This window comes from Tenrec ecaudatus, chromosome 17 (assembly GCF_050624435.1).
Source record: "Tenrec ecaudatus isolate mTenEca1 chromosome 17, mTenEca1.hap1, whole genome shotgun sequence".
Lineage (NCBI taxonomy): Eukaryota > Metazoa > Chordata > Mammalia > Afrosoricida > Tenrecidae > Tenrec > Tenrec ecaudatus.
In genome coordinates, this window is record NC_134546.1 from 7,383,354 (window position 1) to 7,398,660 (window position 15,307).

Sequence of the window (15,307 nt, forward strand, 5' to 3'; positions counted from 1 at the left end):
CCAAAGTAACACTGACCATTTTTGATGTGGTATAGTAGCTTGCTTAAATGTACTATTTGTTAGATTATCTGAATACAAACAGCAAGATTTGTAAAATCTTTGTACAACATTAGGACTTACTGTATTATTAGTGATTGATTATTAGTAATTAGTAATTGCTTTTCCTTTTAATTCATTCTCAAAAAACTTATTATAGACGTTCACAAAGGCTAACTATCACAAGATTTTGGTTAAGACACGGGTTTGAGAGAACCAGTAACCATAGAAACATGCGGTGGTAGTGAGTTTTGCAGGCAGACACAGCCTCGGGGTGCCGGTAACTACCCGTGTGCGCCAAAGCACTGTACAAAGTTCCAAAGTAAATTAGCATCAAGGTAGCCTCACAGACAGAGTCCCTCGTTGGGTGTCCGCCCTCTGACTGTTGCCTGGGAAGGCCCCAGCTACTTCTAATTACCTCAGCCACTGGCCAGGTGGGTCTTTAAGATCATTACGTGGGGAAGTGACTTGCCTTTCAGGGTTTGTCTGTCTTTGTAAGCCGCACTAAGGGATGTGTGTCTAGAGTTCTTAGAGTCGGACAGCAATTTCATTTTTCAGGTGCTATTTACCTACTGATGGTAGAATTCATTTTCTAGTTTATGGCGGGCTTAGCAGGCTGCTCCTCTGGCTCCCATGGGTTTAAGCCCGGTCTGCGCCCACCGTGGGGTTCTGGGGCAAGGTGCCTTCCCCTGGGCACGGCCCCGCCTCCTTCCCCTGAGCTGTAGCCTCCTCCAGCACATGAAGCCCCGTCCTACGACGACTCCAGCTCCACTTCCTCTCTCCCAGCCGGTCCCTAAGCTAGGCATCCGGAACTTGGCGTACGCCAACCCACGTTCCTTGAGGACACCCCCGGCGTGCTCATCCCCTGACTCGGTTCCTGGGCACCTCAGTCTGCACTCTTTCCCCCTTGCTCCATAAACGCGCCTGCCTCCGCAGTCTGGCTCCCTTCGCTCACGCCTCCCTCCCTGCTGCTTGCTCAGCGCAGACCTTCGTCCTTGCCCCCAGCGCAGGCCTTGACCCCCCCTGGGGCCCCGTGAAAGTTAGCATTCCTCGGGGAAATGTCCTCAGGCTTCCGCGCCGCCAGCTCTTGTGCTACAGACACGTTTATCCTTAAACCGGGGTTCTTGGCCATCCTTCATGCTTGGTCGTTCCTCCCAACTTGGGGTGTAGCTTGTCAGTGCCCCAACCTGAGAACCTTCTCACTACATCACGGTGGTTTCAGTGTTTGTCTCGCCTCAGGGATTCCAGCACTGAGCACAGTCCCTGGCACACAGTTTGGTGCTGAATACTTATTGCTACTCATTGCTACTTAAAGGTCAGTAGTTCAAAACCACCAGCTGCTCCTCTGAAGGATGATGAGGCTGTCTACTCCCATAAAAAGATAGTCCCAGACACCCACGGGCAGCTCCACCCTGTCCTACAGGGTTGCCGTCAGTCAGGCTCAATGGCTGAGAGTTGGGCTTTTGTGACTACATAGGAGTGGGGAAGCTGAATGGTGGTGGTAGGACAGTGTGCCCAGGGAAATGGTCTCAAGGGACAGGTACCTAAACGGGCAGGGAAAGCCAAAGGCACTAAACTTCGTGACATATGCGCCTCTGTCCTTTATCCTCGGCCCGTTTCTTTTTCTTTTAATACTCTTCCCCCCCACACACACACACACCAAAGCAGCTCTTTGAGATTGAAGTAGTAGCATCACGTGGAGTAAGTCGAAATCCCCATGACACTGCTGCTCCCCACTGCCTGTGGCAGACTCACCTGTCTTCCTCCATGGACTGTCTCTGCACCTTATTCTGCAGCATTCCTGCAAGAAACCACTTCTCAACGTTTTTGGATGTCTAATGCTGAGCTAGTGTTGCTCTCAAAGGCGTTCCTCTTTTCAATTGGGTGCGCTAATGTAGCTAAGGTGTGGTGGACTTTCACGTGCTAGCACCTATGAGAACAAAAGTTTTCCTTGTGGCTTGGAATCAGTGACCCAGGCTGCCGTGGAGTGCCATCTAATTTGTCACAAGAGTCCAAGAAATTGCCACATGCTGTTAAATATGATGGAGCAGTGGAAAGGCTGGAGAAGTTTCCGTTCAGAAGTCGAGCGTTTGTACCGTTTGTACCCAGCCCACCTGCTTCCCGGGGTGGTGACCAGGATTGTACCTTGCAGAGTGCTACAGCGGTCTGGTGAGGCAGCCAGCCGACACCTGTACATGTCCTGCTGCCTGATTAATCCCGAATCCAAATACACATCCAAGTTTCTCATTCTGCCAGGGAAGCCACATAAAGTGACCAAGATTGTAGCTGCATCAGGAAGACTCTTTAGAGCCCTGGCTTGTCTCTTGCTCAGGTTTGGAGAGCCTTCTTTGGCCCACTCTTTCCTGAACCACGTTCCTATTGTCTCGGGAAGAGACGAGCGTTAGATCAGTGACTGCCAGTGCTGTGGGTTTCCTACTTCTTTGCCAATGTTGATTAGGAACTGGGAGTAATTTGACTGTTTTCTTAAAACTGAGTTTCATCACAACTGATAAACGTTGCCACTGAAGGAATTCTGATGTTTTATTTTCAGAGATTGTGTGTAAATGAGGGAAATTTGGGATACTTCTTTTTAAATCACATATAATAGAAAAATGTATGCTGTTTATTCAGAAGGCCAGCAGCCGTTAGTTAATCAGAGGGAAAGGTACTGGGTGTCCACACCAGTTTTTATGCCTCAACTAATATGTATATGCAGTAGAGTTTAGGTGAAAAGCTCACCCTTAGCAGTGGGTAAAATTGCCTTTCAGAAGCAACCATGTCTGTAGACACCATAGCTACCCATCCACTCATGCCCCCACCCACCCTCGGGTCATGCACAAGTCCCAGTTACTCCTTTTAAAGAAGAATCACGTGTTTGACTTTTTAAAGATGCAGTCGTGCTGTATGTAGCTTTGAAAACCCACGCGACCTAGTCTGTATCTGTCCAAATGGGTAGAATTCTATCATGCTCTCCTTGTCTATCACTTGTTCCACACACTGAGAAATCTAAAAGGTTTCCATTAAAACCAATAACTGCCACTTGAGCACCTTTCTAGGAACAATAGACTGATCGGTGCAAAAATTGGCTCTCCACCAAATTGTTTTCAGAACTATCAGGAGGTAAATAATATGCAAATTTTGATGAAAGTATCTCACGTGTCCTGACTTTTTTTCCCCTTCATCTAATCAGAATGGTACACCTGTGCATGAAACGTAACACGCCGTGCATATGGCTGCAGCGTCTTGTGGAATTCTGTTCCAGACAGCACTGCTTCTGTCAGTGATTTTAGTAACAGTATCGCTGGCAGTTGCACACTGTAGCTGTAAGATGAGCCCGAGAGGAGAGCACAAACGAGGCTTCAGGCGCCTGCTTCAGAGCAGGCGAGCCCTTTAGAAATGACTGTGTTCCAAAGGAATGTACTAGGGAATCCTGTTGGCCACGAGGCACCAAATCCCAGCAGAAGGGCAACTCGCAGATTTTTTACTGTTTGTATTTTTATGTTTAATGGCAGCCATGAATTTGAGGCACTTATATTTTTAAAGTTCTCAGGTACTGTTCAGTTATTTAATGTTAGCAGTGTATCAAGATACAATAGGTTGAAAAATGTCAAAAATGCCTTTTGTACAGAATTTTATTTTATTATCTTTGTAATATCTTTGTATACAGTGATTTTGTTTCTTGGTACTATAATAAATGGAAAAAAATCTAAAACCCTTTGTAAAATTTTATTGCTGTTTTTCAACCACTCTGTTTTTAAATCATTGTATTGGGGCTCATACAACTCTTATTACAATCCTTACATCCATCCATTGTGTCGAGCACATCTGGACATTTGTTGCCAGCATCACTCTCAAAACATTTGCTTTCTGCTTGAACCCTTGTTAACCACATTTTTAATAGCATTTTCTTTATGGGGAAAATAGTTTTGGTTGCTTAGAAACATTTTAATGTTACAGCTGAATGTAATTACATACATAAATTTCCCTTTGAAATGACAGTTTTGTAGAGTAATGCAATTCCTTTTTCAAAAATCCCTTTTCCTATCTGCGTACCCCTCTCCTGATCTGAGCAAGGTCCAGTAGGCGTCAGCAGAGGACCTGGGTGGTGGCTCCGTGCCGGAGTACAGTTTGGAGCAGGAAGGAACCATCTGGTGGAACAAGGTGGCAACAGGAGATTGCTTATTTATTAGGGGCCTGGTCCTTTACGTAAACACACTTGAGGTTAATGGGAACTTGGTAAAATAGAGGGTCAGTGAAAAAGAGGTGGCTGCCGCAGTGGAGTGAAACCCAGCCCTCGTGGGGATGTGTCCTTCTGTTGACACAGGGTTGCTGGGAGTCTGAATAGACTGGACGGTACCTCACAATAAGAGGAGCCAGTTTTTCACCATCAGAAAAGAGTTACAATACGGAACGGGAGAAAACTCGAATGGGAATTGGAGGCACTGGTGCAAACTAGCTTTGTAGAGACACGGGTGGGTGGGTGTGTTTTCCATGCCAGAGCTTGGGAGAAACATTATCACAACATGAACACACCAAGTGCTCAGGTCTTGGTTTCTACCAACCATTTTCCTCTAAAAGTAACCAGAGCTCTTTAGTGAAATAGCCCATCCCAAGTCTGGTGCAGGGAAAACAGGAAAAGCCTGGAATTCCATTTTGTATCAGTAGGAACAGAGGAGGGGTTGATGGCCGAAGGACAAGCCAGCAGGGTGGAGCTTCCACGGACCAAATTGTGAATATTTTGAACATCAGCTAGATGTTCGTAGCGGATTAAAGCCCACCGAATGATCAGACCCGCTGCACCTCAATATAAACAGCTGATGAAGGGAACACTCTACTTGTCGATAGGTTGCCAACCGAGAGGAGGCAAGATGGATTTAGAAACTCCTGTTTTAGAAATCATTGATCCAGGCAGATATCACCAGTGGGTGATTTTCACAAGTCTGATGGTCTTTAATAACAAGATACTGAAACGAAAGCGGAGCATTACTGAGTAGAGGCGCTTGTCAGACGTAACCATAATAAGCTGATGAAAGCCCTGTGGCCAGCAGCTGGACAAACAGAAATTATACGGCATCCGACAAGGAACAAGAACAGCAGGAGCTAAAGGCACCCCCCATCACCACCACCCAGTCTCCTGGAAGGAACACTCAGGCAAACCCCAATTGAGGGAATGTTACAAAACACCTGACCTAAACTTGGCAAAGGCGTCGAAAAAATGGAAAGGTGAAAAGTGCTTACAATTAGGGATGACTGGCAGTGGCAGGGTGCAAGGTGTGTGAAGAACCACCAAATGTAAATAGGATCCCTAAAGTGAATTCCATGGTGGTGGAGGACACATTGGTTGGACTTAGAAAGCTTGAATGGGGGGGGGGGGGGGAGGTGCAGGCTTAGGTAGTGATGTAAAGTCCTGGTTTTGACCGCTGCTCTGTGGATAAGTAGAAGAATGCCCTTGTGTGTGGAAATTACACATGCATGTGCCCAGTGATTCCGGGAGAAAGCCTCAGACTTTCCCGGCAAGTTTCCTGTTATTTAAAAAAAATTTTAAGATTAAAATGCCATCAAAGTTTTTTTTTCAAAAAAAAAAGTTTTATTTCATAATAAAAAAGTACCATTTTAAAAAATCAACTTAGAAAAGTCTGCATAACATTTCATTCTTAGATTTAGAAATTTTAAAAATTCTGCTAAAAAAGAAAAAAGGGTTATGTGGGAAAAAATACTTTTAGGAAAAGGAAATTTAATTGCTAATTTAGTAAAATTACTAAGTTTAATCACTAAGGGTAACTTGCAAGAATAACCAACTATCTGAAAGTCAGAAATTTTTCATTGTACTAACTTGTTTTTTTGTTTTGTTTTTTACTTTCCATGTATTCAGAGCTGATGTTTTTCCTAGAGTAGACCACAGATTGGATTCGGGAAAAAGAGATCATACAAAGAAATAAAACAAAACCCACTCTCAAAGTATCAGTAACATCTGCTAATTTAAACAGCTATACAAGGAAAATCATAAAACTAGTATTAATGTTGTTTACAGAGAAAAAGTACAACTATCAGTAAACAATCCCAATTCAGCATAAACAGAGCCCCACACAGACTAACAGCCATTGTCCTATAGTCTGAACATTTAGTACAATATTTATAGCTAATGTTTACTTGTTTTGACATTCTGCTTAAACCGACACACTTCGGAACAGCAGTCTTCTCATGTAAGCTTGGGCAGGGCCTTGATGGTAGCTACCATTTTGCAGGCCCACAGGCTTCAAAGCTGACCAAGAAGTGTGCATAAAACTGTCTTCCCAATGACTTAAATCCCTTTGAAAGTAAAAATTTCCCTAGAAACTAAGACATTCACACACAAGTTCTTTTTATCAGAGGTTGCGTTCTGTGACCCCCTTTCTCGTCTTCTGGTATTGAAAATCTACTACCAGTCAGACCTAACCGTTTTCAAGCGATAGGCTGGCTTCTTTATGTCAATTAAATCAACACTCAACATGTTCTTGATTCCTCTAGTGAAAAATGTATTTGAGACGGGACATGAACCCAACACTATCCAAGTCATGTTCTACAACAAGCTGGACTGTTTCAGTCTGGGACACGATCTTTACATGGCAGCTCTTTAGCAGACATCAATGACCATCTCTGGGTTTCTTATTTAACCTGTCTTTCTTCTTCACACCATCAACAGATGCTGTCTTAGTAAATGGTAGTTTTGAGATTTTATGAAATAGTCTTGGTTCTCCGATTTGGTATGCAAATTCCAAAAGTCAGCCTCTTTCACAGTCGGACCTTAGTACAGGGTTTATTAGAAAGGACCTGAGCGACGTCCATAGAAGGTCCATAGTCCTAGATAAGGAAGTAACTATTGTAGACAAGTCATTTCGTTCTATTCTTTGGTTTTCATATTTGTAACGAGACTGCAGCTGTAGCACTACGTTTGAAAGGGAAGCACAAGAGAGGGTAAGTCAAAATGTATTGCTACAAAATTCATAGAACTCTTTATTAAGCAAAAGTATCAAAACATGAAGCTGATGTTTCTGAGCGGCCCTCTACGACTCCACACTGCAGAAGGCAGCATTTCTAAGGCCCCAGGAAGAATCGTTGCGCTCTTCAGTTCCCACCACGTCTGAACAGCTGTTGAAGCCCATGAGGGACTCGGTTTGCTCTTTTTGTTTCCCAAACTCAAAGAACAAGTGGAGGGGCAAGAGGAAGCTGTGAGGCTTGGGGCAGTTTCCCAACAACATCCTTGTAGGACAGCCCTACAGGTGCATTGTCACAGTGGGACGTGGGGGTGAGGGTGGAAGACTCCTGAGGAAGAAGTTTCCTGGTCTTTGTCTCACTAATGCACTTTTCAGTTTTCTTCCAGAGTGCGTCATAATAAGCCTCTGTGATTGTCCTGTGTCCTTTGAGAAAATCTAGCAAGGGTGCCCCCCTTGGGATCCAAAACAGAAGTCATCCTAACTTTGAGCTGACCTGTCTGCTTTGAATTTAACTGGTGTGGCAGATCCCCTCAGAAGGCACTGTTTTGAATGGACCTTGCTCTCTGGATCACACTACAAAATCTAAGACTCATCCTCCATTACAGTTCATGCAATAAAAGCTCCCTGAGCTTTACTCCCTGCTTACAAGGCAGAAAGACCAGCTCTGAGCTAGGTGGTCACCATACACCGCTTGCCGAGGCCAAGATGGGCACTTAATAACAATGGAAGATGCCAAACCACGTCCTACCCCAACTTCAGGCGCTCCCACATCAACGATGAGCCGGCGGTCTGCCCAGGCAGGGTCTGCGGGTCAGCGCAGGTGTTTCAGTGATTGAGGTTGAGGTCTTGTTTCCTCTAGTGCTCACTCGAGCTACCAGGCGGTCCCGTGGGCCAGTGTTCCTGTGAACTGGCTGCAGAACTGTGCCGGTTTGGGAAGACGTCCTCTTGACTTGTGTTAAAAAGTCGGTCAGTATTGGCCCTGACCCCAAAAGTGGATTTTTGTATGGCGCGCGCGCATGCGCGCACACACACACACACACACACACACACACACAGCCTTTCCAGAAAGCACCCTAACAAGACTAAGACAAGCGTGTGAAGCTGGGGAACCTGTCTGCCTGCTGCCACCCACTGACGGCAAAGACACGTACTTTGGGATAAATGGCCCAGGTGTGAACTAGAACCCCAGGAGCGATACTTTTTGACTTACCCTCTTATATTGAAGCACCTTGAAATATACTACCAGTTCGGCAATCTAACTTTTTTGAAAAGCGTATCCTTGGAATTAAAGTTATATTCAATAGGTGTAGGCACTTGTGTCTCCTTATTTAAAAGATTGGTGAAATTACTTTTCCATGACATGCCTTAATTCCTAAGCTTTTAATTTCCAACAAATCGCACTCAGAAGGCCTTCTCTCGGCAACAGCTCGAGGCTGCTCGGGAAAGCGAGCCTCCGATTGGCATTGATATTTTAGACTCGTACAGGTGACGGTGCTGCCTAAGTCAGTGTGGCTGCATAGACGAAACTTCCACCCAGGTCATTTTAAAAGGTAGCGTCGTACTGTAAAGGTGGTGTGTCTCTGAGAAAGCAGCCCTGGAGCACAGTGGGTCAGGGCTTAGCTGCTGGGCAGACAGTCGGTGGTGTGGCCCCAGCCCCAGAGGTGCTCCGTGGGAGAAGGATGCGGCAGCCGGCTTCCCCGGAAAGATTGTGTCCAGCCTTGCAAACGCCACGGGGCAGGTCTGCTCTGCCTCCCGGTAGTGACTCTGCCTTAGAAGGGACTTGACAGCAATAGGGTTTTAGGTGGCACTCGGTGGGAAATCTGAACTTCCAAAAAAGTAGCTTCTACGACGAACAGAGAAGGAATGTGTGCACAGACCTCTCTAAATGAAATAATTAAAAGCAAATGATTTCATCACACTTTGCTTTGCAAGAGCTGGAGCGGGGGAAGAAGGATTGATAAGACAGCCGTAGAGCAATTTAACACCTACGCATATACACCTAGAGATCCTGAGATGTTAACAGCAAGTTTAAAAATCACAGGTCAACGTGATCCAGATGGTTTCCGAGACACCGCGATGGCGGGTACAGGGCCGCCGTACACTGCGTGCTGAACGGGAGTCCACAGCCTGCCGGGCGAGCCCTGGCTCTTCGTCTTCAAAGGGACCATTAGTCGTCCAGGGCAGGGGGCCAGTCCACATCCACAGACTGGAAGGAAGACAAAGGGCCTTACACAAGTCATTTCGACTGTAGCAAGCAGAAACGTAATGATCAGCTTGTTTCATCTTAATAAACTACACCAGGAATAAAGCATTTGGAAAAACCAGTAAAGACGACAATGTAACACCCTATACAAACCGTTCTCGGGAATTTTGATCCCAGCTCAGTCAATGAATTAACTGAGCACCAGCTGACTGCTTACGGTGTCTTCTGTTCTCAGAACAGAGTAAATGAACATGTTTAAATGTACGACGTGATGGAGCACAAACATCTAGGTGGTAACACCCACGTTCCCTCGGAAATCTCAGCCAGCAACTCCGATCCCTGCTCCCTGTCAGTCTCCCTTCCTGCCTTCGTAACACAGTGTCTGTGGGACTAGAACAAGATGAAGGATCTCTGTTTCACTTCATTGCTTGTAACATTTCTTTTTAAATCCAACTGGTCTATTCCTACCCAGGGTTGGTGCTTCAAGCCATGAAACCACAAAAGCCTGTGCTGTCCCACAGTAACAAGCGCCTTCCATAGTTACAGGAAAGAGATCTTTTCTTCCTCCTTGAGTTGCTTCACAGAGCAGATTCAGAGACTTGTTAGGAGGGAAGCTCCCGCATCCTCCTGCTGTATGTGGTGTATCTCCTACAGACCCCTGGAGACACTACTGTGTGAACAGCAGGGGGCTGCTGTGCAAAAAACACGAAGTAGGATCTGCTGGGGACCGCCTGTGTCCCTGTGTACCGCACACCCTTATAACTTAGTGAGGGGGGTCCCTGCACACCTCGCTCCCCTGTAATTTAGTAGGGGGGGGCACTGCACAGCACGCTCCCCCTGTAATTTAGTGGGGGGGAGTCCCTGCACACCACACTCCCCCTGTAACTTAGTGGGGCTGTCACTGCACACCTCGCTCCCCCTGTCACTTAGTGGGGGGATCACTGCACACCATGCTCCCCCTGTAACTTAGTGGGGGGAATCACTGGACACCACGCTCCCCCTGTAACTTAGTGGGGGGAATCACTGCACACCACGCTCCTCCTGTAACTTAGTGGGGGGATCACTGCACACCACGCTCCCCCTGTAACTTAGTGGGGGGGGCAGTGCACACCACGCTCCCCCTGTAACTTACTGGGGCTGTGACTGCAGACCACGCTCCCCCTGTAACTTAGTGGGGGGGGGGCACTGCACACACACCATGCTCCCCCTGTAACTTAGTGGGGGGGCACTGCACACCTTGCTCCCCTTGTAACTTACTGGGGCTGTCACTGCATACCACGCTCCCCCTGTCACTTACTGGGGCTGTCACTGCACACCACGCTCCCCCTGTAACTTAGTGGGGGGGGCACTGCACACCTTGCTCCCCCTGTAACTTACTGGGGCTGTGACTGCACACCTCGCTCCCCCTGTCACTTACTGGGGCTGTCACTGCACACCACGTTCCCCGTCACTTAGTGGGGCTGTCACTGCACACCACGCTCCCCGTCACTTAGTGGGGCTGTCACTGCACACCACGTTCCCCGTCACTTAGTGGGGCTGTCACTGCACACCACGTTCCCCGTCACTTAGTGGAGCTGTCACTGCACACCACACTCCCTCTGTCACTTAGTGGGGCTGTCACTGCACACCACGCTCCCCCTGTAACTTAGTGGGGGGGGCACTGCACACCACGCTCCTCCTATAACTTAGTGGGGGGATCACTGCACACCACGCTCCCCCTGTAACTTAGTGGGGGGGGCAGTGCACACCACGCTCCCCCTGTAACTTACTGGGGCTGTGACTGCAGACCACGCTCCCCCTGTAACTTAGTGGGGGGGGGCACTGCACACACACCATGCTCCCCCTGTAACTTAGTGGGGGGGCACTGCACACCTTGCTCCCCTTGTAACTTACTGGGGCTGTCACTGCACACCACGCTCCCCCTGTCACTTACTGGGGCTGTCACTGCACACCACGCTCCCCCTGTAACTTAGTGGGGGGGGCACTGCACACCTTGCTCCCCCTGTAACTTACTGGGGCTGTGACTGCACACCTCGCTCCCCCTGTCACTTACTGGGGCTGTCACTGCACACCACGTTCCCCGTCACTTAGTGGGGCTGTCACTGCACACCACGCTCCCCGTCACTTAGTGGGGCTGTCACTGCACACCACGTTCCCCGTCACTTAGTGGGGCTGTCACTGCACACCACGTTCCCCGTCACTTAGTGGAGCTGTCACTGCACACCACACTCCCTCTGTCACTTAGTGGGGCTGTCACTGCACACCACGCTCCCCCTGTAACTTAGTGGGGGGGGCACTGCACACCACGCTCCCCCTGTAACTTACTGGGGCTGTCACTGCACACCACGCTCCCCCTGTCACTTAGTGGAGCTGTCACTGCACACCACGCTCCCTCTGTCACTTAGTGGGGCTGTCACTGCACACCACGCTCCCCCTGTAACTTAGCAGAAGGTCTCTGGGGCCCAAACATCAAACATGACTGACTGGACTCGGTCTGTAGGTTGAGGGCCAGGGAGAGGCGGCAATTTTCTTTTTTTTAAGTACCCCAGGTTATTCTGGTGCACAATCGGGACTGAGAAACAGTAGCCTGGTGGGGCTGTGAGGACCCTCGGCTGTTTTATGAATTACAGTGGCGAGGAAAACGAATGCAGGTGGGGCTTTCCCTAAATCGGCAGTCTCCCTCAGTCTCCCCGCAGCCTCCAGGCAGCATTGTGCTGGCCCGCAGGGCCATGGAAGATCCTTTCTGGTAGCACCCGGGCACCCACGGCGGCCACAGCTGTGTCCACTCGGGGCAACACTACCCACTTCTCCTAACGTGCAAGATGCTGGCCTCCTTTACTTCTTCCAGAGTTCACCCGATTTCAGCGCTGTCAACTTGGACCCCTCTGTGAGGTCCTGTAGGGAGCTGTTTGGGCCCAATCTATTTTCTACCTCTATCAGAATAGGTTTCTGTGGAGGCTGCCTTACATTCTCTACAAAACACGTGTGGAATAAAATAAAATGTCAGCGGTGGGTCTGGACTCCAGAGGCCACGGGACAGCCCTCTGCAGCTTGCTTCCTTGACTTGGTGTGAGGGCTTAGGATCGAAGACACAGGCAGAGCAGGGGCAGTGAGTTAGCCAGAACTTTGCCAGGAGGACCAGTGAGAGTGTGGCTTTTGTCAGAGCTGAACATTCACAAGGTGGTCTCTGTATGCAGTACGAGGGGACTGTGCCCATGCGCAAACACCGACCAGCGTGACCAGCACCATAATGGGTAACTGGCAGACTGGGCTCCCCTCTCCCCCATCAGACCGTTTACCTCCACGTCCAGCTCCAGAATGTCAGCGGTCACACTCAGCAGGGAGCCGATGTTCGGCTGCGTCCTCCCAAAGTCGCCATGGACAAGCTCTTTGATGTAGCTGGGCTTTGTTTAAGGAAAAAATGGCACTGCCCACGCAGTAGCAACTGGTGGGGGGACTTGCTAGGTGACAGGGAAACGTTACAAAGGAGAGGCTCTTCTCTCCCAGAGCCCATGCCTTCTGAGGACTGCCTGGGAAAATAAGCCATGGCAGGCCGGTTTCTACTAGTCTGCCATCAGCCGGACCCGAATGACAGCAGACTTACCAAGGGCTGCGACTCTTGTTCCCTCAGAGCTCGTCTCCAAGTGCCAAAGTTTGGGCATTGATTTTTTTTTTAATTAGCTGTGATTCCATCCTATAAAGTAGAAAACTTAAAACTATTGTTGTCAAGCCCTGTCTTCCATGTTGTCATCTTTCTGCTCCATTCTCTGGTCAATAGTGTCAGCTGGGCTCTGCCACTCACATCACACACAGAATGATGTCGCAGCGGTGTCCTTGTGGCATGGCCCAGTGGTGGGAGGAAGAGGAGGACATGAAAGCTGTAAGTTCAGCCGTGAATAGGACCCTTCCGAGGAATTCCCGAAGGGCCTAAGTTCAGGTGCTTTGCTCACATGTTGGTAGACTTCAGTGAATTCCTCTTTAAAGAAGCATTTCTCTCTCTCTCCCTGGTCTTCAAATACTGACATCCATTACTAATTCGGTTAGTGGTAAGATGACATTCACACTCCCGGGATGAGGTCGAACGATTGCAGAGGAAATCAGATGTCTTTGGAGTCGATCCACAATAAGCAAATGTGCTCCCCTTAGGGGTGGAGAAAGCCTAGCTGCAAATACCGCGAGGACGCTGTATGCCGGGAAACGTGCCGTGTGGACGTTGTTACCTTCACATCCTTTAGCCAGCCCTTTATCACATCATGCTGTGGGAGTGGAGCTGACCCCCAAGCAATATACGCCCAAGAAACCGGCCAGCAAAGAGGAGGGACACCTTCCAGAAGGCGAGCCTGCTGGAGCTCCCAGGGACCGTTTAGTCAGCAGCTCTGCTCCAGTGACACACTCCAAGGGTCAGGTTCTGGTCAGATTACCAGCTGTGGACGGTGCACATTTTAACTCTAAATCTTGATCCTGGCTGTTTACAACACAGGCAAAGTTCCTGGCCGTGCTTGCAAACGATGGCAGTGTGGGCAACGGTATTGTTATAACCGCGTGTATGGGCTCAAATAAGAGGGTGCCTCCAGTTTGGGTGGGTTTTTCTCAAGGCACGTGCAGGAAGCGTGGCTTTGTTACAACGAGCCAGGGGTCAGATGCAGTTTAAACTGATAGGCAGTACCAATTCCATGCTGGTGGGACTTAATAATATGTGGTCATGAATATGTGACCTGAATGCACCCCTCCCAAGCGTGTTCCGTGTGCCGCGTGCGTGCTCAGCACTGGGAGGCACAGTGACACGTGCTCCAGAGCACCAGAGGCCATGGAATCATTCCGCTGGTGGCGATGGCCACCCCGCGGTCGGCGAGCTGAGACTCCTGGGTTTCCCAGGCTGTGACCTCGCAGACATGGATCTTCGCCCTTTTTCGGCGGCACCTTCTGAGTAGCTATTAGATAATCTTTAAGTGCCTAACTATTAAATATCTTTTAAGGCTGACACTGGACTAGTTGCTACCTCTTGGTTTACAACATCTTGTAAAAGCACAAGGTGCGGTAGTGGGGGATGGGGTGGGGGTGGGGTCAACACTTCAAACAACAAGATGAATTATTCTCCAATCGAGCGGTTGCCCTTCGAGGCCCCAGACCAAGGGCGCCGGGTGTGCGGGGCTCCCTCCGAGCAAGGATACGTGCCGGCCTGCGTCTTCAGGCGGAGGCGAAAGTGGTGCTCGTCCACGTAGCGCGTCTCCATGGTGTGGATGAGGCGCGCCCTCACCGCCAGGGGCCTCCGGTGCAGCACCCGCAGCGGCGTTTTCTGCTCGATCTTGAGGTCCTAGAGGGGGACACACAGAGCACGGGGTCAGAGCTCCGCTGCCCGGGGGCGCAGCTGTTCTCTCCGGGGACCCCACCCAGCGCTGCCAGGGTGGAAGCGGACTGACACCAAGGAGCGCGCCCTTAGCGTCTAACCGCAGCAGCAGCGTCTCAGCACCTGCTGGCACAGTGGTTAAGTGCTCGCTCTGCTAACCGTAAGGTTGGCGGTTTAAACCCCTCAGTGCCATGGAGACGCAGCAGTCGGCCTTCGTAAATAGGGGTCTTTGGAAACTGGGGGCAGGGCTACTGCGACCTACGCAAGGGCCACCTGGAGGCCGAATGTACTTGCTAGATGTGTGTAACGTACCATTGCACGCATTTTAACGCATTTACCATTGCACGCATTGCACGCTAGATGTGTGTAACGTACCATTGCACGCATTACCCTTCACGTCGGCGGGGCCCTAACCCAAAAGAACCGGAGACGCGGGGGGCTTGCACAAGACGGGCCATCTGCGCCACCAGCGCGTGCGCCCAAGTTCACGGGGCGAGTGTGCGGCGACACAACGGGGTGCCGAGTCCAAGTGGACTCACAGCGCCCCCCCCCCAGTCCCCCAGGGACCAGCAGACCGGCCCCATGGGGCCCTGGGCTGTAACCGAGTACGGGAATGACAAACACGCGTGCTGGGACGCCAGGCCGCCGGCCCAGGGAGCTAGAATGGCACCGTGTGTCTTTTTCAAGGCATTTGGTGCAGGAGCACGGGCTTACGTTCTCACAATCCATGCACATGAAAGGTTTCCC

At 49.6% G+C, this 15,307-nt stretch overlaps 1 protein-coding gene across 3 annotated transcripts in view; it reads right to left on the bottom strand.

Moving 5' to 3' along the window:
* Positions 1-3,735: 3,735 nt before the first annotated feature.
* Positions 3,736-15,307, bottom strand: part of PUS10 (pseudouridine synthase 10) — a 97,589-nt gene continuing 86,017 nt past the window's right edge. For all 3 annotated transcript variants that reach the window (XM_075535842.1, XM_075535841.1, XM_075535843.1), the window contains 3 exons: positions 14,385-14,527; positions 12,513-12,612; positions 3,736-9,216 (listed from right to left, as the gene is read on the bottom strand). In XM_075535842.1, coding sequence (XP_075391957.1) covers positions 9,178-9,216; positions 12,513-12,612; positions 14,385-14,527 — 282 coding nt within the window. In that variant the 3' untranslated portion in view covers positions 3,736-9,177. The remainder of the gene's footprint in view (positions 9,217-12,512; positions 12,613-14,384; positions 14,528-15,307) is intronic.